General features: G+C 46.2%; 1 protein-coding gene across 1 annotated transcript; it reads right to left on the bottom strand.

Moving 5' to 3' along the window:
* Positions 1-352: 352 nt before the first annotated feature.
* zmat4a (zinc finger, matrin-type 4a) lies at positions 353-23857 on the bottom strand. The gene is made up of 6 exons (XM_063018050.1): positions 23780-23857; positions 15830-15931; positions 11515-11604; positions 7422-7578; positions 1411-1507; positions 353-405 (listed from the first exon to the last, which is right to left on the bottom strand). Exons 2-6 carry the CDS (start codon positions 15929-15931, stop codon positions 378-380), a joined length of 474 nt encoding a protein of 157 aa, XP_062874120.1. The 5' UTR covers positions 23780-23857; the 3' UTR covers positions 353-377.
* Positions 23858-27145: the final 3288 nt, after the last annotated feature.

Here is a 27145-nt window from a genome sequence, read left to right on the forward strand (position 1 = left end):
AATATTGCTTAGATCAGGAATTTCGTCGGTTGCTCATGCAGGCAACGCTACTGCACACGTAACGCCGGGTTCGATCCGTCCAACCCACACGGAACACCGAACACGGGACGGACGAGACGGTCCGGTCGAGCTGAGGTAAATCTGGAACGCGCCGCGACCGCAACCGTGCGTCAAACAAAGTCGAAACAGAACAAAAAGAGTCTAAAAAATAATAATAAATCAATCAATCAATCAAATCCTGCCGTTTTTTTTTTTGCTTCTAATCAGGCAGAATGAAAAAATGGTGGAAAAGGAGGCGGAGACTTCGAGCTTCGGGAAATTCGAGCTTCTCAAAGCCCGCATGACATCAATCCGGCGGTTTTGGTCCCAGCGCGGCATCACTGGACGCATAACTGGTTCTTCAAGCTGCAACACAGAGAAAAAAGAGAGAGAAATATTAATCTTCAGCTTTTGTTTATTTATCAGAATCAGAGAAAGAATCAAACCCCCTATTATTTTATATTATTTTTTTATATTATAGAGTATTATTTATTATTTAATTATTTTATATTATTTATATTATGTAGTATTATTTATTATTTAATTATTTTATATCATTTATATTATATAGTTTTATTTATTATTTAATTATTTTAATATTTTATATTACTTATATTATGTATTATAATTTATTATTTTATTATTTTATTTTATATTATTTATATTATAATTTATTATTTTATTATCTATTATATATTATTTTATTAATTTTATTTAACAGTCCTGGACTGTTTTTTGTTATGTGTGATTAATCTATTGAATTTTCCTTGTACATGGAGCACGGCGTAGAAAGTGAAACTACAGCAGCACTGCCTAGGTCAGGCCACCCGTCTGAGTCAAGAAACTAGTGGAGGAATTTTAGTGATCTCACTACACTGTCACTGACCAGTGTACTAAAACCGACGTCTCTAGACGGTCGTCCAAGAACCAACATTAGCAGGTCTGACCGTAGCGGTTTCTGTTAGCATTATTTACTTGTGTACCAAAAGCCTACGCACCATTTATTGCAGTCCCCCCCCCCCCCCCCCCCCCCCCCCCCAATAACCGAATGGGTTCCGGTCCACTCGCCGTCCGCTATATGAGCGCCGCTCCAAGTCCTGACCCAGAAAATGAGAAGTGCTTTTCGGTGATAAACCCGCCGTCCCCGAGGCTCCGCCGGCTCCCGGGCGAGTCTGAACCTACATCCATCAAAGTCCAACATCAAACGCTCATATTTCCGCCAGACCTGCCGAGCCAAGCCAGCGGAATGAAGTGAGATGTGCGAGTACAGCGCTCAGCCAAAAGTATGTGGACGCCCCTCCTAATCCTATATAATAATCCTATAATAAATGCCGTGCTTCTGGCTCCGGCTCAGGTGTTGAGGCTGCTTACTTGTTTTGGTGTTTGGAGCCCTGCAGGTGGGCGTGGTACTGCGCCACCGAGTTCAGCGTCACGCTGCACACGTCACACGTGTAGCTCCGCTTCAGACCTGCAACAGCAACACACACGCAGTAATCGTTACAGGGTGAAGGGTAGGAAACACCCTGGACAGAATGGGCACAAATTCCCACAGTCACACTTCAGAAGCTTGTGGACAGCCTTGGCCCTGATGACCACAGATGTCCACATACTTTTGACAGCGTGATGTAGCTGATGTATCGTCCAGATTGTTCCGGATCGTTATCGTCCCGGAGCAGAAACCATTCTCGATTTTCCACAGTTGCCGTCATTGTGTGTGTGTGTGTGTGTGTGTGTGTGTATGTCTGTGTGTGTGTGTGTGACAGCAGAAGAATTGATTCCACAGCCACTATAGAACATCCATACCGGGCATGAAGGACAGCAGACAGTCCAGACTCTTTACTGGCCAGACACCGACTACTACATAGTGTACAAACAGCAACAAACGGAGGAACACGCTTTACTCCATGTCCCCCTCCCCCCAATTTTTGGTATCCAATTACCCGCTCTGTATTTGCATCTCTACCGCTACAGACTCCTTGAAACGTGTGCAGTACCGACCGCTTCTGTTCACCTGCACCAGGCGGGTTCACACGGAGATCCGTATCGCGCACCGAGAGTCACGCACTGAGGTTATGAGGAATCCCTGATCAGCCGTAGTCCTTTTTAAAAAGCATAATTCTGTCCCAAAACTTATAAAAAATAAAAACATGATTTTGTCCAAAAATTGGTTTTAAAAAGCATAATTCTGTCCCAAAACTTTTTAAAAATTATGATTTTGTCCCAAAACTTTTTAAAAATTATGATTCTGTCATAATTTCGTCCCACAATAACAATAATTTAATTGTAACATAAATAACATATCTAACAGAAATAACATAATTTCGTCCCACATTTGTTTTAAAAAGTATAATTCTGTCCCTAAACTTTATAAAAATCATGGTTTTGTCCCAACTTTTTTAAAAAGCAAATCCTCTATATCATTCATTAAAAACACCCTTACAGATGAGAGTCTAAATTTTTGAACTCATCACCACCCTCGTTTAAAGAGACTTCTGCGCGGTGGTTTGACGCTTTTGCGTTTTCATCGCTGACAGACCCAGAATTTTTCAAAACGGAGTCACGTCCACACTTTAAAGATCCGTACACGAGTACACAAGTTAAGAACCAAAGAGAGAGGCTCGAGAAACAAACAAGTGGGTGATAGCAGGTGTAGCGGTGAATTTCAAAGCTAGGCTAGACGTAACACACACACACATAAACACACACACACACATAAACACACACACACACGTAAACACACACACACACACACACACGTAAACACACAACCGCGTACAACCGGTGCATCAAAATCTATGAATATTTTATAACGCCAATCTTCAAAGTCTTCCTCTCTCCCTCCCGCCCTCGTTCCTTCTTTCCCTCCCTTCCGTAGCGAATCCGTCGGCTCTCTCGCGGCGCGGAACACGGAAATAAAAAACAAACCTAACGGCTACAGCCGGGATGAGCCGGTACAATCACCGCATGACTGATGAGCCTGCCACCGGCAGCTGTGCCAGCTGACAAATCGGGCGGCCGGTCGCACCTTTCTACCGGCGTACCATGATTCACCGCGTCATTACTAATTGATAAGCGGCGCGGCGAGGCGGCCTCGTTAGGGCCGCGCTGACATTTACAGCCCGAGGACACGGACGCGTGACGTTAGCAAATATGAAGCCCAGACAAACACGGGCGAGAAAAATGACACCTCCGTCTCTCATTAGGCAGGAGGAGGGAAGGAGACGCGGACGGGAGTTTAATCAATGTCCATGTGCCAATCTGGCACTGTTGGCACGACGTGCCCGGCTCAACTGAACCCCATTCTGTCCCAAAGTGCACTTATGTCCACTCCGGTACGTCTGTGCAAAGAAAAGTGAGGTGAAATTGGAGTAGCCTAGTGAGTAGAGCTTTGGACTATCAATTGAAACCTTGAGAGTTTGAATCCCAGCTTTGCCATGCAGCCAGTTTTGGGCCCTTGAATAAGGCCCTTAACCCTCTCAGCTCTTGGTGGCGCCGTACAATGGCTGACCCTGCACTCTATACACTTGTATATGTTTATTTGACAAATAAAGGCGTTCTAATCTATTATTTTCCTAAAGGTTGGGCGAGTAGAGGCAGCAGAATTTCAGGTTTCGGGTTTTCAAGTCAACGGCTCCTTCTCTTGGAAGAAGTTGGTACTGTCATGGAAAAATAAGGTCAAACGATAAAAAAACAAGAATTAAAGTTGAATTTATTGACATGATTGTGGGTTCTTACAGCAGTGGAATAGCTGAAGAACAAGGAACAGAACTGTGCGTCTCCCTTTATACTGCTCTAGTCACATCGCATTGGGTGTTGGACTTTGGAACTTCCATTCTGTGCTAACTATTGTTTCTCATCTGCTAACGACATCCTGCAACTGCTCTCTTTGTACTTTCCACTCCATTTAAACGAGTAGGGGCAAAAAAGAAGGGTTTCAAACTGCCGTGGAAAAAGTTCGGATTTGGAAAACGTGTCGCCGACCAGTTGATGGAGGCGAGGAAATAAATGAGGACTTTTAGAAAGAAGACAGATTATAGGAGCCTCACCTTTCATCTCGCCCACCTCCAGCGTCTTCCCCAGCTGCTCCAGCAGGTCGGCCCGGGCGGCGTTCTTCTTGTGCTTCTTTCCGTCGTAGTGTTGCCGCGCCATGCCGGGGTTGTTGAACCACGCGTGGCACAGCTGGCAGTAACGCTCCGAGTCCCCGTTCAGCTGCATCCAGCTCTCAGGAGACATCTTCACCGGATCGGGTGGCACCTCTGAGAAGCGAAGAGAAACGCTACGTCATGATCGTTATTCACGATGAATAGCTCACTCACTGGCCTGCTCCAAACCCTTACGCCAGACATGTCAAACTCAAGGCCCGGATATAGGACACACACTACAAGTCCCAGAATGCACTGCAACAGCGAGCATACCAAGACCTGCAGGGCCAGCTGCTCCTTTCCCCACCACTCTATTCGGCATCACTTTTAATTACGTTTCAACAAGCCTTAGGGGCTTCCCTGTTTGGCCCTTGACAAAGTCCTGGTTTGAGCTGGACACCTCTACCCTGTGCCCATTCAACACGATGACTGCGAGCCAAGCGTTCCCGTCCAACACCAGCGCCCAGCTTTACAAACGGGCACAGACTGCTATCAAGACGATCCAAAATCTTGCGGACAACCTTCCATTCTAGAGGTCTCAGCTTTGGAACAGGACGTATCTTATTGTTTTAAGAAACTCCAGACTTCAGAAGAGCGACGTCTCGAAACCGAACCTCCTACAATCCTGCTGCAATCAGCATTAGGAAGCTAATTAGACGCAGCTTACATATGTTCCCCATTAGGAGCCGGTAGGTTCAGATGAAGTTCATTAGCGGGACCTGTTCGGCACGCAGCGCCACTTCCATTAGAGCGCCGTGAGGAAGGCGTGAGAGGAGCCATCGCCGAGGTTCTGTTCTTCGATGTTTCGTCTGATTACCGGAATAATCGCGTTTATCAGCATGGGCGCAGAAACTGGGGCAGCAGGCGTCCCGAAACATCCCGTCATCCCACCGAGATAATCGCACCGCACGCGAGACTCGCGTCTCTCCGTCTGTCTCCTGCGTTGTTGTTTCTCTCTTTCCTGTTTGATCGTCGACTTCCCCAGATGGCGTACTTTCACTCTGGGCGACATTTAATTCAGGGAAATAAAGCGAGGACGGGTACAGGGGGCGGAGCGTGGCGATACCGGAGTCCGATGTAATGGGTTTCACACGTGGAACATTTTTACCCAAATCTGGACTCTATTCTGTTCTGTTCACGCCGAGGTTTCGTTCAGCTGCTGCTGATGGGAACTCGCCAAACTATAAGGCCAAAGTCCAAAAGTATGTAGACACACAGCCTGGACCTCCTTGGACGTCCCGTTCCACTAGTATGAGGTTTAAGATGAAGTTGCAGTTGGAGAAATCCTTCCTGCTGTTGTAGAACCTTCTCTGAAGTAAACTAGCATAATAGCGTAATGAAGTTGAGATTTTTGAGCGGTTCCAAAAACACTTCTGGTGCTTATAACTAGATACCAGGGAGGAGGCGATTTTCCACATGCGATTTTCCTCTCCTGCTCCAGGACACGAGATGTTTTCACCTCAATAAAAGCCACGACCAGCTGAATAAAGCTGAGGAGACGCTGGGGATCCGTATTTCCATTTCTCTCGCTGATAGATGTTTCTTCTAAAGCGGCGTACGTGTGAATCGATTCAGCCACGCTTCACCGCCGCTGCTGCCGCCGCTCTTAGAGATGGAAGCAAGAGCGAGAGCAGCGTCTATGTTCCTCAAACCCACTCTCACTACTGGCATGCTGCTTTGTATTGCTCTCAATGGACGGCGCTGTCATCAAAGACTGTTGTGATATTATGATGTCATAATCTAACCAGCACTGAAACACTACACACTCTAAAGTATGTGGACACCTGACGTTCTGCTTCATATATTTTGCTTGATATTCTAGCTATGTGGCAGCAGTTTGGGGAAGGACCTGACTTAAATCCTGAGCATGATGGGTCCATAAAGACATCGGTGTCCGACCTCCGAACTGAGACGTTATTGGCGCAAATAGGGGGTCGACTTCATAGTTCTGGATGCTCATAGTTTTGGAATGGCATGTCCAACAAGCTCAAGGTACGGTGTGGTTACGTCCCTAGCCTGCGGTTCTGACCGGCATTGTTTGTCATCATCTCTGTCTTCTCTCCTCTAGCCTCTCAGCCAATAAAATGACACCAGCTTCACTCCGGTCCTGATGGTCCTCCAGGGGTCTCCAAACGAAGTTCCCAGCATCTGCGCTGAGATGCCTCCGGCTCTGAAGTCGTCTCTTAGCGGCAAATCGATTTTGTTTAACGTCTTTTATAGTCAGCGGGGACAGGACAAGCGTTCGGTTAGTTCGGAACCTAGACGTTGAATTAATTTAGACATGCCCAATTCCCTTTCGATGCCTTGTCAGCATAAACAGCCGTGCTGACCAAGCAAGACCTGCGTGAAGCGTTCGGGCGTAGCGGAGTACAAAGAGCAGCGATATGGTAGAACCCCTCTCCGCTCTGGGGTGCTAGCATTGCAGCACCATTGGTTTCGAGTGGACTGTCGGCTCCTATGACTAGTGACCACGGACTAGTGACCACAAGGGAATTCCTGTATTTTTGAGAGGAAGAGGGTGGGGGTATCTATTCGACAGATATTCTTGAGATAAAAACCTGATCAGCTCGTCGTGTATGGAGACAGAAAGGTTGCGTATACATATGACCCTTACGCTAAAGCCACTGTGAAGTATGGTGGTGGAAGCATCATGATATAAAGCTGATTCTTCGCAAACGGTACTCAGGGATTGCACATCATCAAAGAAAATACAAACAGAACGTCTATAAGAGAAGAACTGAATCTTATTGGCCAAGAAACTAAATATCGGACCCAATGTTCATAACCCAGCCGCCCCCACCTCCTCAGGGCCCTGAGATCAAAGGTCAAACTCGGCTGGCTTGCTAGAACACATCACCCCTGAGCACGGCGCTAAAATAAATCCCACTGACACACTGGAAAATAGTCAAGCACTGGCGACCAGTATCACAACATAGTGATGCGCTACACGGCCAAAAGTATGCGGACACGCCTTCAAATGATTGAGTTCAGGTGTTCCGGTCGCACTCCAGTGGAAAACCTTTCCAGAACAGTGGAAGTAGAACTAGATGTCCAACAAGGTCATGGTCAGGCGTCCACATACTTTTGGAAATACACTCAGCCCTTATTCAAACATAACAAAGGTCATTTTACACATGAAAGGAATTTGAATATTAGGGTAGAACACGTCCCTCCCGTTCCGCCAACTCCTTCGCCCTTGAGCAGGGTTGGCATGTGTGTGTGTGTGTGTGTGTGTTGTACCTTTGCCCGTGATGCCAGGCTGTTCTCCCAGCAGTAGTTTGAGCCTCTTGGCGTGGATCTTGCCCTGATAGTGCGACTCGGCTACCACGGCCGAGGTGAAGGACATGTTACACAAGGTGCAGCACTTATTTTTATCCACGTCTCCCTCCTCGCCGCCCTGAAAAACACACACACACACACACATCTATCATGCATGTACAGTGCTGTGTTCCAGCCAATTGAAGGTGGTCCAAAATGCCTTTGGAAGCAACGTCGGCGCATGAATGGGTCATTAGGAGCTACAAGGGTTGGGTTTTCTTTGCCTGGCAGCTGCACCCAATCCTAAGGTCACCACATGCAATGCCATGCGACCGAACCTGGTGCCAGTACATTTGGAGTCGTAGATGGTGTTCCATAAGCTAAACTGGCCCACCAATTGAAGGTGGTTCTAAATGCCTTTGGAAGCAACATCAGCGCTTGAACGGTACATTATGAGTTACGTGGGTTGGGTTTCTCGCCAAAATCTCGTAGGGAGCAGAAGTGCGGAAACCCATGAGGGATGTCGATTTTAAAACAGGACGTCCAACGCGCTCAAGGTCAGATGTCCACGTACCCTTCTCCACAGTGTATTTAATGCCGGATCGAGCAAGAAGAGCGTTCATGATTGGAGACGCTGTGTTTGAATCATTTCCACTCCGGGTCTCTTGTCTTACCTCCCGCGGTGGATAAAAGCAGGTTGGGGTCGATTGAGACTCGGCTAATTAGATCAGTAATTAAACCTCAGATGGAACACGCCGTCGGTCTCCAACACGTCCCAGACTGCTAATCACGCCGACTTTATTGGCTCTGGGATGGAGTCTGAGTAGGTTAGAGGATTGTAACTCGTCCTGTGGGAACCGTGGGGCTGCTGGGAAGCTAAATGGTGGTGTGTGGATCGAGGGTAAGCCGTGCTAATGCTAAGACTCGAATGCTGCTTGTTTGTTTATATAGTGAAAAAAAAACAACTTTATTTTTTAATTGAGTAATAGCTTATCTTTGTACGACGACCTCTGAGCTCCTCATTAGCCAGTACAGCTGGTGACTTCCCTGCGTCCTTATAAATACGGCTCCTGTTTAAAATAGTTCATATGCACCGATGTTGCTTCCAAAGGCATTTCAGACCACCTTTAACTGGTGGGCCGGTTTAGCTCATGGAACACAGTCTAGGACTCCACAGGACCACAGCGAGAGCCGGTGTCTCCAAATAAAACAGGACAATAAGAGGATACAGTGTGTGTATTGCTACCCACGAACATCACATTAGAAGCTACAAGGCAGCTGCACCCAATCCTAAGATTACCGTGTGCAATACCAGGCAACAGCTGAACAGCTACTGTGTTGTAAAGCACACCAGCAATTAACATCGGAGCAGGAGACGTTCCCTAAAGTGCCAGATCGTGTGTGAAGGCTGGTATAGGAGCATAATGGGACTCCAAATCAACGTCCAAGCTTCTGGATGGATGTGACGCTCCGGTGTCCACGTACTTCTAGAGATCTATTACGACGACGTGAGTCTGTCTGTGTCTGTGTCTTCAGCAATACATTTCTGGAGCAAACGAGGAAAGGAAACCGGCCTTGTAAGGGTAATGTAGCACGTAATAGTGATATTTTCCATTAGCATCCACGCAACGGCGGCCGTGCACAGCGCATTGATCTGGTGGAAAAATAATTGCTTCCACATCGACACTTCAGAGAAGAACTGACTTCAAACATAATGATAAAAAACATACAACCTTTTTAATATACATGATAAGAGAGATACTTGGGGGTTATTGGGGTTCTTGTCCGGCACCAGGTACCGGTACCTACTAATGCTATAAAGCGGCCTTTAGAGACACAGTGGGTCTTTGGACTGCTGACGTCACTTAACGTTATAAGCAGTTGTATTAACATGAGGGCAGCGACGATTCCATGATTCAGAGTTGCGACCATGATGAATGACGTCCCTACGTCTGTCACATTTCAGTACAGAAAATCTCATTCATCCGGACTGTTGACAATCATTTAACACATACTTTAACACATGCCAATCTGGGTACCCAGGTAGGGGGTCTACACTCACTCATCAGGAAAAGCAGGGAAAGGAGTGTGAGTGTTGGAATTTGAAGGAGCGGGCACCAATTACGAGCACCAAGTTCCATTTCCATTACAAGATGTTCAGTAGGGTTGAGGTCAGGGTTCTGTGCAGGCCACCAGAGGTCCTTTGTACACAGGGGTACAGTACAGGTATAACTTCTAGTTATTATGACTTGTTTTGGGAACACACATTGCCTGACGGTGTATACCGGTGTAGCCTCCAGTGGTCTGCCTTTAAATGCCGTTGGGGTGAATTGGAGCGTCAACTGTGAGCCTGACAGTCATAAAACCCAAAAACATTCCAAAATCCAATGGAAAGTCTTCAGACGAGGGTGGAGCCTGTTATTGCTGCAAGTAGGGTAAGTATATTAATGCACTTGGTTATGTAACAAGACGTCCAACAAGCTCATGGTCAGGTGTCCAGATACTTTCGGCTATATAGTGCACCTATATAAGACCTGGTTTAAACCCGTTTCTCCAGTTCAGTTCCTTTAGGTGTGAATTATAGGCATTCAAATTTACAGCTCCGGGTTTGCAGCAGTGTTAAGAGGTGACTTAACGCCCCACACGGAGGGCGCCCCGGCGGCTCCCGTTTAAAAGGAAGCGGGACGTTAAAGTCAGCATCTGTGACTCCGCGGGAAACCAACACTTCTGCAGCGCCGCGCGCCGCAGGAACGCAGCGGAGCGGAACCGGAGGCTCAGATCTGCTAAACTGCTGAAACTAGCGGCAAATTAACCGTGGACACGTTTTTAACGCCTCGCTGAAGGCTTACGGCCGGGGAGAAAGAATTCTGCTTATTCGGGGGAAACTGGCAATAAGAAAATTCCAGCAGACTCATTCATGAGCGGTTCGTACACACAGACGTGTCCTTTCTTTTACGACCATCCAGCGGAAGCTTTTGTTCTTCAGTAACCCTCAGGACGACTGACTGCCTGCCACCAAAAGTTTGATGCTCCTGATATGGTAGGCAACCTTAGCTGAAAGGGTCTGAGGTGGGAAGACGGGAGGTCACTCCAAAACCATCCTACAGTCCCCCATTGGAGGTACAAATAAGACTGAACACACCTTGCCTGGATTAGAGGTACCGGGAGTCACCCCTGGACTTTGGTCTAGTGGTGGCTCCTGGTGGTCAAGTCTCTCACGCAGTTAACTGGGCAGACACCAACTGGGCAGAACCACCGGACACAAGTACGCCCTTCCTGACACAAGCCTCCTATTTTTCTTGGCTTGGTGCTGGAAATAAGGGTGCGCAACATCTCGGTTCATGTAATCCCATGTGACTTCCGAACTAGTGGTGATCTTTCATCAGCTGGGTCAACCTAGCAGCAACAGCACCCAACGAAAAGTCTCGAGGACTATACCAATGGGTCAATGTATAGCAAAACAGGTGGTCAGCAGGGTCAGCCATTGTACTGCAGCCCTGGATCCTTGGTCCTGCTCAAGTAGCTTCATGAACCCACAACCTTTGAATTAATAGCACCAAGCTCTCGGCTCCCACTGACCCATGTGCCACAGGTTGAGAACACCCGGACTAGACCTCGGAAATTGAAATGAGAGCCCTTTGGAAGTGTCAGGAACCCTTGGAGGAGCTCAGAATGCAGAATCGAGTTCTATAGAAAAAGGATTACGGGTGCAATGCAAGTCAGCATCTGGAAACCGAGCATAATTCTTCCAAAAAGCACCACACACAAACACACGCTTCCGTGAGGCCTGTACACCAATTTACCTCCAATTTACACTCTGGGAACGAGACAGCGCATCACAGTTCTCGCTGTCAAAGCGATGCGATGGTACAACCTTTTACTGCGAGCACCGGGCATTTTCTTCCCCTCGCTTGACGGGAAATTGGAATGACACTCAAATCGCTTCGAATGCGCATCACTCGCCGGCTCGGCCGTCGGCCGTTTAACCATTCGACGTGACGCGTTTCAAGCAATCGACGGCGGGAGGAGTGAAAATGCACAGGGGGGTATACAGGATAAATTGAAGGTGACTTACGTTGTGTGTTCGGAGTTTCTTGGCCGGACAGCCTCCATCCACCGGGTGGAGCATGTAGTACAGCCGCACTTTGTTCGCATGTTTTCGACTCTGGAGAAAAAACAAGAAAAAGGACAGGAAGTCAGGAGCTGTGGAAGGCTTAGAGGAGTCGGTAAAGGACATGACGGTCTCTGGACTCCGCCGTTTGTAAATGAGGTGTGAAAAACTAAGCACATCTTTCATACTTCAACAATTATCAGGGGAGTAATAAGCAGCCGGGTGTTGCTAATCGATCGCTTTATTATTGCTGGGCCTGCCAAAAGACAAATGCCTTGGGAATCCAGTAGAAGTCGGTAGCAGACTGTAGAACGAGCACCGGGTGGAAACTGACAATTGGGATGATCACAAAGACCTGGGAATAGAACTAGAACCTTAGAGATCTTAGAAATCAAAGAGCCAGGGCAACTTGTAGACAATTTTGGCTGCCAGACAACACGAGGCAAAATTAAGCTAAGTGGCTTTGACAGGCCTGTCATGCTTCCCATTTCCTTAATTGTGCTTTTAAGTCGAGTCCCTGCTCCCTTTCATTTTGACAACGCGAGGACAAGAAACAGATAAAGGTGGAATAAGAATCTAAGACGAGAACCAGTCTCCAACCTTGGACGACCTTCGTTCTGATCAATTCTCGATTCCTCTGAGGACATTTCAAGAATTCTAAGAGAGTTGATCCTCTGAGAACTTGGCAGGGATGACAAACTTCCATCGGTTTCCGTCTCCTTGAAGTTGGACCTTGACTAGAGGAGTCAAGGAGTCATAAACGAGTTCCCGTGACATTAACTCTCATCCTTTTTGCAAAGACGTCAAGTCAACCTGGGGTATAAATAAAGTTCAAGGTGTAAAAATGATAGTTTGAGGAGGAAAAAGTGCCAGAAACTCCAAGTTTTCATTCAAGAGAACTTTATTTTTTAGGTCAAATCATCATAAAATGAAAATGAAGTGGAGAAGAAAAAAAACCCAGAGCTAAAATTTATCCAAACTGACAGTTTGGGAAACGAATGAGTCACTTGAGGTCTCACTTCCATTCCTTCACTGCTTTATTACCAAATTCTTCAGCTATTTCAGTCTCGATGTACCCGAAAGCATCAGGAATCTATTTTAGCGCACGATAGCTGTGCAGAAATATGAAAAAAGTCAATTTTCCAATCCCGAGTGCCAAAAGACCGGTAGCAATTTAAGAGTATATAGCGACGTAGAGGCGCTTTGCACAGAGAATACCGAGCTAATAGTGACAAATTGACAAACGCTTCTGCGAGTCACAAGTTTTGGACCCATCAGTCTGCGTTTATTATAAGTGCGGGGGTGTTTGTGGGAGTAAACAGGTTATTAAGGACCTGAGGAAGGGAATCTCCAGGGAAATCAACAGGAGAGCTTCAGTCTGACGGGCGACCGGTGACTCTGGGACGCGTCGGACGTCAATAAGAGAAAAAACAGAGAGAGAACGAGGTTTAAAAAAAGTGATTTAAGATAAGATATAAGCCTGGACATGGAAGAAAGAAGAAGAGAACAAGTGCATCAGAAAACTGCTGAAAATGTAATGGAGGAAGATGTGGACCACTGAGCGAGTGTACGAGACGGCCTGAACAAAAACTCGGACTCTGAGACTCGCCAGACGTCAACAAGAGAGAGAACAGTAAGAGCTAGCTTACGTAATAAACAAAAAATGAAACTTCATGAAGAAGAGACGGAGATGATGGTTTAAGGTTGGAACAAGTGGACTCCTTATCTTTTGAAGGAAGATGATCACCACTGAGCGAGTGGACGAGACGGTCAGAACAGAAGAAGAGCCACAGAACCAAGAGAAGTCCCGCAAGTTCGGTAATTTGGGCAGGTGATGAGGCGCCCACATGACAACATTGAAGGCAGTATTATAGGGACTTGTGGAAGGACTCAGAAGACGAGACAGCCAACCATCACAAAGTGTCAGGAAACAGCTGCCGTCTCTGTGCCTGTCTCCATTTCTATTTCTCATAGTGGATTCCACATTCCGAAAACCTAAACAAACATCAGCGGTTTAGGAAACGGCACCTTCAGAGCAGAGAACAGCCGGAACGGCCACCGGGCTGGCAAATGAAAATCGTCCAGCGTTTAACAAATGCGACATGGTCGATGCGATCTCATAACGAAATTCTTTTGATGAATCGTGACCCCGCGGCACCAAGCCGGCCTCTTCTGTCGACCGTCTCATTGAAAACGTCCCCGCTTATCGAGCAAACACGACCTTGTACACATCTGGGGGGATCAGCCGATCAATAAATCAATCGATTCATCGAAGGTCAATGAGGGATGAGGTATCTGTCCATGCATGCGATTTTAATCCCTCTCGAGTAAACCTTCGATAGTAATTGAGCGCATGAACAGCGCAGAATGCATTCTAGCTCGGATGCCGACGTTCATGCGTGTTCGCCATTGTTTCGGATTTTTAGATGAAGCCTGAACAGTGAAAAATGAAGGTATAAAGACACACTGAGTGCATCAGAAAACTGCTGAGACTCTAAGAGAGGAAGATGACGACCACTGAGCGAGTGTACGAGATGGCCAGAACAAAAACCGAGCTACAAAACCACGTTAAGTCCCGCAAGTTCAGTTACTTTCAATGTCGGAAAACTGGTGAAAATCTAAGGGAGGAAGATGACGACCACTGAGCGAGTGTACGAGATGGCCAGAACAGAAAAGGAGCTACAGAACCACGTTAAGTCCCGAAAGTTTTGGCGTGTGATGCGTTATGAGGACTTGTGGACGGACTCCGAAGACGAGCTACGGTGCTAACAGCAGTCGTAAGCGAACGGAAGCAAACGAAGCAACATTAGCATCATTAACTGTCTAACCGCGCGTGAATCCGTCGTCCTCATGAACACACGGGAGGCGCCGAGCGAGACGCTGGTGTCTAATCCACCGCCGAGGGGGGGGAATCTTTCGGGAAAAATGTCTTCATTTAAATTCTGCAGCGCTTCTCGCTTTATAAAAGCTCCACCTGACACTTTTCAGATGGTTTCTGCTTGATGTTTTCATTTCGTGCTTTATTTTGTCTCCGGTGGAACCTCGAATGGATAAAAAAAACAAACCCTGTCTTACCCGCTGACTTCAGACGGAACGTTACTGTCAGGAGGCTTCACGCTCGGCTTTCAATGGTAGGAAAAATGAAAACAAAATAACTGTGTTATTGTTTCTGATAGAAGAAAATATCTATAAAAAATAGAAGAACACGATGCTACGGCTGCTCAAAGCTAAACTGAATGCTGAACATAAATCAAGACCCGATATTGCCAGGCAGGACCTGCTAACCTGGACGAGACCTCTTGGAAATTGTACAGCATCGATCTCATCCCATTTTCGGTTCTTTTCCCCCTGGTGAGGGTTGTGGTGGCAGCAAGGTTTCTATTCCTCATCACCCTGTGGACTAGTCCAAACCACCTCACCTGGCTCCTCTTGATTTGTAGGAACAGTGGTTCTACATAAAGGTTCTCCTAACAGCAAACATCACACAGCCCTTCTCCACCGAAATAACTCTGATTCCTAAACCGGTTCCGTTCGGGCTTCTGGGAACCACCAGTTTCCACCAGTTTTTACAGGAACCAAAGACCAGCACCGAAAGAGTGGATTACCCACGAGCATTTGTGCCATCGCTATAGATGTTTGTTTTCATCCGAAAAGCGAGCACGGATCGAATATCGGTCATGAGAAGACGTAGAAGGGCGTACTTCACCCTCACGGATGTCGCCACGGTTCACGCTGAAAGACTTACTGTTTTCTGGTTCCAACTGGGAACCAACAATCCCGGTTCGGAACCTGTTTCTTTTTGGACTGAGCCCGTTCCACGTCCAGTGAAAAGAGCAAACAGGAAGTAAAAGCAGCCAGCTAGGAACTTGTACCAATGACCTTATTATTTTGGCTTTTACCAAAAGTCCATGGTCACATGATTCGGGTCAAACGTCCGGCTACATTTGTATGGGAAATAAACACTATGACCAAAAATATGTAGGCGCTTTTATCCATTTTAGGCCTTGCTCAGGTGTTGGGACTTGAACCGGCGACCTTCTGATTAATAGTCCAGCACTTTTCCTGCTGAGCTACCACCGCCTCCCGTTCTTTATACGTCTTCATAACAGCTACTCACTCACCAAAGCCAGACTCGCAGTTGCCATTCCAATTTACCCCAGAGATGTTTGATAAGGTTGGCGTCAGAGCAAAACCCAAGCTACACAAGACATGTTACACATGAGACAGGAGGACAGACAGACACAGAGACAGACAGGAGACAGACAGGAGACGTCCTGACCTCGTAGTGGGCCACTCTCTGAGACTCGGAGATGAGCTGGGCGCTGCACACCTTGCAGTAGCTGTCCGTGAAAAGACCCTGATCCAGCTCCGTCGACTTCATCTGGAAAAGACAAAAGAAGAACAGAAAACACGTCGTTTCTTTCACTGATGAACTCATGAACCCTGGATCGGAGCTCTATCAAAGGCCAGGCGATTTTTTGGAGGTAATTTTGAAGTGTGATGTCACAACTTCTCCCACATTGGGAGATGCAATGAAATGCCAACGTACGGAACATCTCCCGAAAGGTCTCGATTTGTCTCGCAGCTGACATCCGAATCCAAGCTGACGTCTCCACTAGAGCCTCTCTCAACAAAAGGAAGCGAGAAGGGATTACGGTTTTGAATATGCATGACGTCCTGCCCTTTTTCTTTCTTTTTAGAAAAAGATGAAACATGACCAGGCATAAAATATGAAGCTGCGAAGCGAGGAACGTGATCAGAGGAAACTCGAACACCCACACAGAGGAGTAATGGGGAAAAAAGGGACCCGGGCGTACAAGGTGAAGCTAAAGAGTCCTGGATCCTCGCTCACCTGCCCGAGTCCCTGTTCAGCTCATTAGATTTCGATCTAGAGACGGTGGGAATCGCAGAGAGAAAATAAAAGGCAAAGTGAGATTTTTTTGGGCGAGTTTTGGAGATCGAATGCCAAGTTAATTTAAAAGGAAACTTCACACCACTGGCTAACGAGGACAAACAATCACTGACAAGCAGAACCACTGAGGCGTGGTTAAAAAAAAACACAGGTAACAGGTTAACATATGTCATCCTTTTTTTTTTTTTACCACAATCCAACCCTGAGCCAGGTCTTTTGGACATGTGATGGCTTGACATTCCCAAAGCTCATGTTCCAAAATCTGGTAGAACATCGTCCAAAAGGAGTGGAGGCAACTACCCATGGTGCTGCTTTTCTGAGCAAGAGCACAAACGGGTTCCCAGCTCTCGGGAACGTGAGGAGAACTTCGCCGAACCTTTTCCTAAAATACGTATCTGATTAAAAACTCAATGACGTTCCACCCTGGGAGAAAAACATCTAATGAATTTCTGCATCCTGCTTTAAGACAAACCGCGCAATTGAAAGCTTGTGAAACGTGGACAGGTTCTGGTTATTGGTGAATATTATTCCTCGGCGGAACAGAAAAACACTTCCTGCCAGACGGAGTGGAGCAATTAGATTGTTATGTAAAATCTTCTGGTCACTAATCGTGTAAAATAAACAGGATTATAAAAGTTAGAGGGAGAAAGTTTTAAAGGAAAGTACTTTTTTAAGCAGGAGAAAAGTCGTCCGTCAGGAAACGCTCACGCAGCTCAGAGGAACAAACAAACAGAAGGAAGGAGGAACACCGGGAGCCGTGAACTCTCACTAACCTTTAGAAGAGTTAGAAAGGTTCCTCAACCCTCGGTCAAGTCCAGAAATGAAGACGTGCCACCATTTCTCCATTAGAAACAGTATATTTTATTTTTAAACTACAGAGTCCCGTCACGGCATCCCTCTAGCAATCCCCAAAATGTATTACCAAATCAGAGCACTGCTTAGATCCCAGTATCCAACGTTTTCCTCGCCAACCAAGTCGTTTCCATTCTCATGTTTAATGTGATTGCACTAAGTTACTAAATACATACTCGCACACACAATATCACAAATCACCAAACTCTCCAGAAGTATTCAACCCCAGTCCCTAACCCACGAACCCTGGCACTGCTGAGCTACAATCACACTGGCATTTTCCTCAGGGAACGCACCTCTCTAGTTCCCTACTGTAACTCCCAAATGATTTCCTTTCTACCCCAAGCTTGTATCCAACCTCCAGTCTCAGTACTTCCACGATGTACCCATCAGTACCCCCAGACTGTTCATTAGTACCATAAAATTGTACCCATCAGTACCCCCATAATTTTTCTCAGTACCCCCAGAATGTATTTATCACTACGCGCAGAATTTGTCTCAGCACCCCCAGACTGTACCCATCAGTACCCCCAGACTGTATCCAATAGTACCCCCAAACTTGGTCTCAGTACCCCAGACTGTACCCATCAGTACCGCCAAAACTGGTCGCAGTACCCCATGACATTCCCCCAGATTGTATCCCTTTGAACCCCTAGACTGAATCCCACCCAAATGTAATTATCATTCACCCTATCAAAGCATAGCTGTCCCTCTAACCCAAAAAAGTACCCCCAAGCCTCGGTCCACCCACTTACCACCCCCTCAGAAACCCTCGTTAGTGCCCCTCGACTCCTCATTACAATAAAAAAGCCTGGCCGACCCTTCGTAAAGTATTAATGACGTCAGAGATTAAATCCTCCTCCGTTTATACAGCGGACGACTCCGGTCCCGCCGAACAGTGGCATCTTTAATCCAGCTTCATGAATTTTACATTTGTAAGCTATGAACACGACAAAGGAGGATTTTTTTCCACTATCATAGAGAGACGGCGGAGTCGCGTATCTGGTGTCTCGTCGACAGCCGAGCATCAGGTCTCTAAAGCTAGCTCGCTCTACTTCCTATAGAATGTAGGAATGAAATGTGTCTACCTGTGTCTAAATAAAATATATTCGTTTATTTGGGCCAGGAGTTCTTAAGTCCAGTCCTGCAGTCCTACTACGACACCTGAAAGTCTCTCATGAAGGTACTGGCCAGACGTTGACCCATGTAGCTAACTGACCCCTGTATATTTGGATACGTTGGAGTCCTCACAAATGATTAGCGTACTAACCCTGGTCATGGACAGCTAGCGAGCAGCCTCAATGACGGCAGGTCGGTAAAGACCCGTCTTTAACCATTTGACCACCTTGGCGCCAAGGTTGCGAGGTCTGATGCGCTTGCCCACCACAGGTCTGTGAACCAACCAAGACTGCAGCTGCCTAAGAATCTGTAGATCACGGCTTAAATGTGACCAAACAACCAAACAATGCTAACTTCATACTAAATTCATTGCCAGTTCTCACTTGCCAGCTCACGAGATGCCACAGAACAGACCAATATGCTGGCTGTTAACCTCCGGCCATGGATGGCTGTGGCACTGCCAGGGCTCCGCCCCTACAGTCAGTCTTTGTTGAGGTAAACGTTGAGCAAAATTGTTCCTCAGTGAACATTCATCAAGGTTATAATACGTCAACTCTTCCACATATTCTTGCCTGGCATCCACTGACCCAGCAGATCCACGCTGGCACCGACCGAACACCGAAAACAAGTCAATTAAGCTCGGAGTCATTAGCCTCCTCTGCTCAGCGCGGCCAAACGAACGATGCTCAGGGGCGGATGTTAATTACACACCTCGTTCTTTTCCGTAGGGGGGAGAGGCGCCAGGCTGAACGCGTACCAAAAATCTGATTCCCTCTGTACTGAGTCCTTTGGAGGTTTTTGAACAGCGGCTGTAATCACAGACCCGATTAGCTGGACAAAACGAGGGCAGCCGGTCAGATCATCAATCTAAACACGGCACATGCTTCCTCTGCCAAGCGTCCAGCTCTGGGTGCCCGTGTACACAAGGGCCAGATTGAGCGACCCCTGGTGAGCATATTATTCCAGGCTGTAACTGAGAGCAGGTCTCTCCCGTCCTGTTCCAAAACCAAGAGCGCTCATATGGAGAGGCGACCATAACAGCCTCAACTCTGCCGGGACGGTTTTGCACTAGAGCCTTTCTGAGGTCAGACAGTCTTTACATGGTTCAGTTTGTCATCCTGAAGATGATCAGTGGGCTTCAGGTCTAGGGGACTCGTCCAACAACGTCTTCCATGTCATCAAACCTTGGTGTGTACCCAAGGGTCAGGAGTGGACGTGTACTAGAGTACCCCAACAGTACCAGGGTCACTTAGGAAGTGGAAGAAAACCTGACTACTTGTAGAAAACACTTGCAGATGAGAGAAGACCATGCGGAAGTCCTCGCAGATCCCCAGGAACCTGGTGCTGTCCTGCCAATGTGGCCAACACGACTGGGTCTACACCCTAATTATTTGTACGTAGACGTCCAAGAAAAACAAACATCTTTATTTACTTTATACGATGGGAGCAACAATAGACGTTGGGGGAACTGATTTTTTGAGAGAGCCAAAATACCACCACTTGACACCAGTTGTAGTCATTCAAACACCTCAAAGTGGGACTGAGTTCCAGGGTTGGTCCAGTTTTGGGAATCACTTGGCGCAAATCAGTAACGCACCCCAGACAGAACGCCAATCCAATACCCTGCTCCTCGGACACTGCCCAACGGGCCGATTTAGAGCAGCCGGCCACCTGAAAAGTGTTCCAGGAGGAAACCGGAGTACCAAGTGGAAACCCAAATGGGTAAAGGAAGAGCAACCCGGGGCCAGGACCGCGGTACCAGGCTTATTTGTGACTGTGAGATGAAAACAAACAGGACAGAAGACGTGACTGGCGCAATTTAACCCCTAATTAGCAGGGCACCATCGCCAGGTAGATGCCCACAGGCACTGTGCAAGTCCACTGAGGTCCTGCAGAGCCGAAAAGCCAAAAATAGACAGCAATTGAAGCGGGAACCTTCCGGCACAAAGCATCCTGCCTCTGGAGATTCGGCTTCCTGCTGGTCCCCCAGATGAAAGACCACGATCTGTGTCCGAATACTTTTGGCTATTTGTACATATTTCTGTCCAATAAAAAAACAACTTGTTTTTCTCGACCAGCTTCAGCACCATCAAGAGCCATCAGATCTGTAACGAGACGTCAAACGCGCCAACCTAAAGTTCATCCCGCCCGGGGACGGAGGCGAGGCGAACGGCGGCGCTTAAACACCCTTCAAAGAAAAAAATCAAAGGCCGAACGTCGGACTCGGTGCAGCACGGAGCATCAACAGCGCTTCAATAATGCATGACCACGCCCGCTGTACGCTCATCACGCCCGGCTCTGATAAACAAGCCGTTCGGATTTTTTATTCCAACGATTTTTATTTTATTTATTTTATTTCCACCCATTTTTCTCTCGTAAATTATTCATATCCGCTTCCCAACTCTTCGCTGAAGGCTATCACAGTCAGCCAACGTTGAGAAATGTGCCAATCGCTGGTTGACCCCTCGGGCCTCTGTTCGAATCTCAGTTCTGCTTCCGGAAGTCTGGCGCCCCCTAGCGGCCACGATCAGCAGTGCAGACAGTGCAGCAGACAGAATCGTCCATTTAGCAGACACGTTTATCCAAAGCGACTTACAGTACATCCAGCCGTTTTTTGCTCCCACTGAACGAGCATCATCGGCTTCGTCACACCCCCGTAACCGGTCACCGTGGCGATGCCGACCCTGCCGCGTTTGGCTCCGGGTTCGTTTTTTGGCTCCCGTGTAAGCGGGCGCGTGTTCGTGCTCCGGAGGATAACGCCGAGCCGAGAGCTGATCCGCTCTGCACCTGGAGAGGAAAATCTGAAGCCCGGCCAAGACGTCTGCACACAGACGGGATTCTGTATGCAAATGAGGCCCAATTTCCCTAAAAATAAAAGCTGGCACGCCGGGCGACGCCACATCTGCCCGCCGGGCGAGACGGAGAAACCGAACAAGCCTGATGGGTTCAGGACGGTCGAATCAGGGCGTGCATTTTCCACGAGCTTTTTAGACGTCTCGTTGATCTGAATACAATTTAAGCAATTGAGGGGTGAGGGCCTCGTTCAGGGGCCCAACAGTGCGAGGCTGGGGCTTGAACCAGCGACCTTCCGATTACTAGTCCAGTACCTTAACCACTGAGCTACCACTGCCCAAAGCGACTTACAGTTATCACTAAATGCAATCAAGCAATTGAGAGTTTAGGGCCTCGCCCAGGGGCCCAACAGTGACAACTTAGTAATCGCGGGGCTTGAACCAGCAACCTTCTGCTTACTGGTACAGTGGTTTAACCACTGAGCTACCACTGCCCAAAGCGACTTACAGTTATCATTAAATGCACATCAAGCAATTAAGGGTTAAAGGCCTCGCTCAGGGGCCCAACAGTGACAACTTGGCGATAGTGGGGCTTGAACCGGCAACCTTCTGATTACTAATCTAGTACCACTGTCTAAAGCGACTTACAATTATCACTGAATGCAAATCAAGCAATTGAGAGTTAAGGGCCTCGTTTAGGGGCCTAACAGTGACAGCTTGGCGATAGTGGGGCTTGAACCAGCAACCTACTGATTACTAGTCCAGTGCTTTAACCGCTGAGCTACCACTGCCCAAAGCGACCTACAATTATCACCTAATGCAAATCAAGCAATTTAAGGTTAAGGGCCTCGCTCAGGGGCCCAAAAGTGACAACATGCCGATGGTGGGGCTTGCACTGGCAACCTTCTGATTACTAATCTAGTACCACTGTCCAAAGCGACTTACAATTATCACTGAATAAAAATCAAGCAATTGAGGATTAAGGGCCTCGCTCAGGGGCCCAACAGTGACACCTAGGCGATGGACATAGAGTTTCAGCTATAAGAGCAGCTTTTCCACCAGATTCTGGAGGGTGCCATCAAAACAGAGCCCTGACACACTTCAAAGTCATGTGAGGAACCTTATCAGAAGGTCACATAAAGGTCGTTCTGTTTTAATACAGGTCGTTTTTGAAACAGACGTCCGACAAGCTCACGGTCATGCGTCCGAATACTTTTGGACATACAGTAAATATATATTTACTAAATAGCCAGAAGTATGTGGACACCCATCTAACTATGAGCTTGCTGGATGTCCTAGTCCAAATAAAGAGGCTTGTACAAAAGCTGTATTAGTTTTCTGTAAGATTTCGGAGTGTGACTGTGGGACGAGCATTTGTGAGCACCTGATTTCATATACACACATTATATTGCAGCCAAACGCAAGTAAAAATGCATCCATGCGACTCTTTGATGCATTTGTTGCACGTGCAAAGATCAAGGTGTAAAAATCACATATAAAAATCTATAATAATTTACACTTTATAATATTATATTATCATATAGTGTTATATTATTGTTATATATTATATTATTAAAATATATTATTATATTATTATCTCACTCACTCTCTCACTTTCCTAACCGCTTATCCAATCAGGGTTGCGGAGGGGTGCTGGAGCCTATCCCAGCTTTTCAATGGGCGCAAGGCACACAGTAACACCCTGGACGGGGCGCCAGTCCATCGCAGGGCACACACACACACACACACACACACACACATTCACCTATAGGGCAATTCAGTGTCTCCAATTAACCTGACTGCATGTTTTTGGACTGTGGGAGGAAACCGGAGCTCCCGGAGGAAACCCACGCAGACACGGGGAGAACATGCAAACTACACTTGCTGTGAGGCAGGAGTGCTACCCACCGAGCCACCATGCCGCCCTTATGTTATTATATATTAAATTATTATTATTAATATTGATTATTAATATTATGATTATATATATAATTTGTATACTATATTATGTTATATTATTATTATATTTTATTATTATTATATACTGTATATATATATTATATTATTTGTATACTATATTATTATATTAATTTATTATTATATTTTACTATTATTATTATTATTATTATATTATATTATTTGTATACTATATTATTTTGTTATATTATTATTATATTTTATTATTATTATATATATTATGTTATCTGTATACTATATTATCATGTTATATTATTATTATTATATTATCATATTATATTATACTTATTATTTTATATTATTATATTATACTAATTATTATAACAACGCGTAAACTGGCTATTCGGTGGTGTGGTGCGCGCGCAGAAACGTCGGCACGTTATTGCACACCGACCCGCGCGCGCGAATATGAGAGCAGATACTGAAGCGCGAGCCCCAGCACTTTGTAAACAGAGCAGCATGCGGAGCGCGTCTCGTGCTCTCCTCGCGCCCACAGCGTACTGCGTCGCGCCACGAGCGCGCACAGCCCCGTAAATCAGTGCACCGCGTGCGTGCGCGCGTGTGTGTGCGCGTGTACCTGTAGCTGCAGCGTGTACTCCCGGTGCAGACTGAAGCGCAGACCCGGTAGATGCTCGGTGAGCTCGTGCTGCACCTGTAACGAGACGCTGTAATCCATGCAGCGCCGTGTGGGAACTGGATCAGGAGACGCGAGCTCGCGCGCGCTACCGTTCCTCTCGCGGTTCGAAGCTCCGCCCACACTCCAGCCAGCTCGCCTCTCATTGGCCGGAGGTGTCCTCTGTGATGTTTTCTGTGTCGGACGCAGCCTTGGCTTGTTGATGCGTCTTGAAAGTGTGTGGACATTGTGGACGTTCCTTCCTGACTGTCGAGTTCGGGTTGCATCAACAGTTTAGGGAAGGACCCTTAATGTTCCAGAGAGAGCTCGCATCCAAAAGCTTTCTCACTGACGATCAGCGGACGCTTTCTTCCAAAGCACCTTTCAATACTGTGACTGTTCAATCTGAGCAATTGCCAAGCGGGCACGGTTGGCAGTGCAGTCTGCTTTGTGGGAAAAGACCGGACTAAAAAAGTGGGCGGGGTCTTCGACGCTGTGTAAGGACCCTGGTTAGTAGCCCGAGGTGCCTGTACAGAGGTAGAGGAAGGTGGAGATCAGCGCGTGGGTCCGTGGACCTTGCACCCTCCACGTACGCTATTAGTTTTTAAATTTCATGTATTTGATCAGGTGTCCAAATACTTTCGACTCATACAGTGTGGAGGGTATGTGGACCTTCAGCTGCCTTTATTTTGGTTGAATATTCTTAAGGAGGAGCGTTTGGGGGATGGATGGTCCCCCCGCCGCCAGATCTCTTTATCCGTTCTGTTCTCTTTCTAATCCACGTGAAGCCTCATCTGTATTCTCCTCAGACGCGGCGGCTCAGTGTACAGTACAGGCTCGGATGGAACCCCCGCTCCGGCCTGGCCTCCACCGGCGGGGTGGCAGGTATTCGTGTATTCGCTCACCTGTCTGACTGTAAGTGCTGCTCCTCTTTGTGGGGTTTTGTGACCGACTGGGTGCCAACGAGCCGTTAGATGGCGGAAATGAAGCAGGACGGTGCGGGATGAGGTGGGAGGATGAAGGGTGATGAGTAACCTGTCGAGAGGCGGCATGTTTCACTTCACGGGTAATGCACACACACACACTCACACACACTCACACACACACAGATATTGGCTGGCCTGCACACACTCATACACATGAAATAAAAACACAGTGGACTGTGGAACACCAAAAGGGCCACAAGTAGTTTTCAGACTGATGTGTGATTATATATAAAATATAATTATTATGCATACTTTTACATGTATTATAAATACATTACATGTAAAAAAAAAATTATTATTAATATTCAGACTTTAAAAATATTAACATGAATTTAGCAGAGCAAAAAGTTTCCAGTTTAGAATGTAAACATGATTTTAATTAGAAGAAATGTTTATTTTTATATAATAATATGTAATGTTCAGGCTGCCACATTAAAAATATATGAAAATTATATATAAAACATATTAGTGCTCAGGTGGTGCACACCAGCACCGAGATTCTGAACTCCTCGGTTCGTAACTCGGCGTTTCCACCGGTTGGCTGGGCGCCATCTAGCGGGCATAATTAGCAGTGCTAGGAGCAGACACGTTTCTGCTAGGGCGGGATGACCGGACTATGTGGGTGGGATGACCGGACTATGTGGGTGGGGTCTTCAAACCCTGATTAGCAGATAGAGAGGTGCCTGTGCAGAGTGCATGAGTAAAAAAGGTGTTCCGCTAAGGGCTGCGCGCGGGTCGGAGGAGGCGTGAGGGAGAAAACACATACATCAAATAGCAAAAATAAAACACATTTAATAAATTCATATATTTGTCAAATTCTTGCATTATTTATTAATATTTAAGAACCAATAAATTAAAAACATTATATGAATATTTATACTTAATAAAAATAGTTACATGAATTTTGCAGTGCAAAAAGTTACCATTTAAAATGTAAATATTATTTTAATTAGGAAAATATGTTTTTAATAATATTTTAAATGGTGGTATTAAATGCATTAATTTATACAAATGGTCCACACTACTACACTAAAATATTTATAATTAAATATAACATTTATTTTAATATATTTGCCTAATTTTGGCATTATTTATTAATATTTATGACTCTAATATGAATATTTAGACTAAATATTATTTGAATTAGGAAAATGTTTGAAATATTTAATAATTATGTATTTTATATTTTTGTGTTGGTGTTAAATGCATTACTTTATATACAAATGGTAAATTTAAAATAAAAAATATTAATACTGATATAATATATTAAGTATATAATATTTATGACTGTTGTTTGGTTTGTATTTTGCTCTCCACATTATCCAGCGTATAAAGAACATGATGTTCTGGTACACAGTGAAATTAATCATACTGTGTTATTAATTTCAAGAATTAATAATTAATTAAAGGCACGTTTTGTTGTATTTGTGACCATGCTGGTGCACACACACACACACACACACACACACACGGACCAGCAGACAGCTCAAGGTTAGCCGCAATAACATGACGGTTCCCTCCTGAGGCGTTCATGTATTCACCCCCCACCGCCCCACCACCCACTTTACCTCAGCTTTAAATGAAAGCAGGAGGGAGAGAGAGAGAGAGAGAGAGAGAGAGAGAGAGAGAGAGAGAGAGAGAGAGGCAGTGAGAGAGGCTGGATATCCGCCACCCCCAGGGAAATACTGTCCCAATATTTTCTCATTTAATCCTCTTGAAGCTGGAATGCCATGCCGCGCCCGGGCGCCCTGGCACGCCGGGGTTTCAGATTCTCCTGTCGGTTCATCCTTTAACATGGACGAATAATAATACAAGCGCACGTGAATAATTCAACAATATTCATGAACATCGACCCATATTAGGTTTTAACACAGGCGAGTGTTAATCAGGGGCGCGGTGACGAGCGCGGCTCCGGGGTCGCGGGTTCAGTCCTGAGGTGCGGTTCGTATCTGTGGAGCTTCACACGTTTCCACTCGTGTTCCTGTTATTTCCCTAAGATTTGTTATTCATTCATTCAATCATTCATTTATTTATTAGTTTATTTTACATAAGTGCGTCATCCTGGTCAGGGTCACAGTGGGTCCGGCACCACCCACAAACTGAATGCAAGACAATTACACACACGTGGGTAAAAGAGTGCGCTGGTGAGTGTGTGATGCCCTGCAACGTATTTCCAGGATGTAATCTCGCCTCAAACCCAGTGTTGCCAGGACCCACTGAAACCCTGACCAGGTAAACAAATAAATGATAATCAGAAGACAATAAAAAAGAATCAAATGAAGCCGTAGCCTCAATATCCACCTTGTAATAATGGTAGAATAAATGTATAATAAATGACCCGGTG

Source organism: Trichomycterus rosablanca, chromosome 21 (assembly GCF_030014385.1).
Source record: "Trichomycterus rosablanca isolate fTriRos1 chromosome 21, fTriRos1.hap1, whole genome shotgun sequence".
Taxonomy (NCBI): Eukaryota; Metazoa; Chordata; class Actinopteri; order Siluriformes; family Trichomycteridae; genus Trichomycterus; species Trichomycterus rosablanca.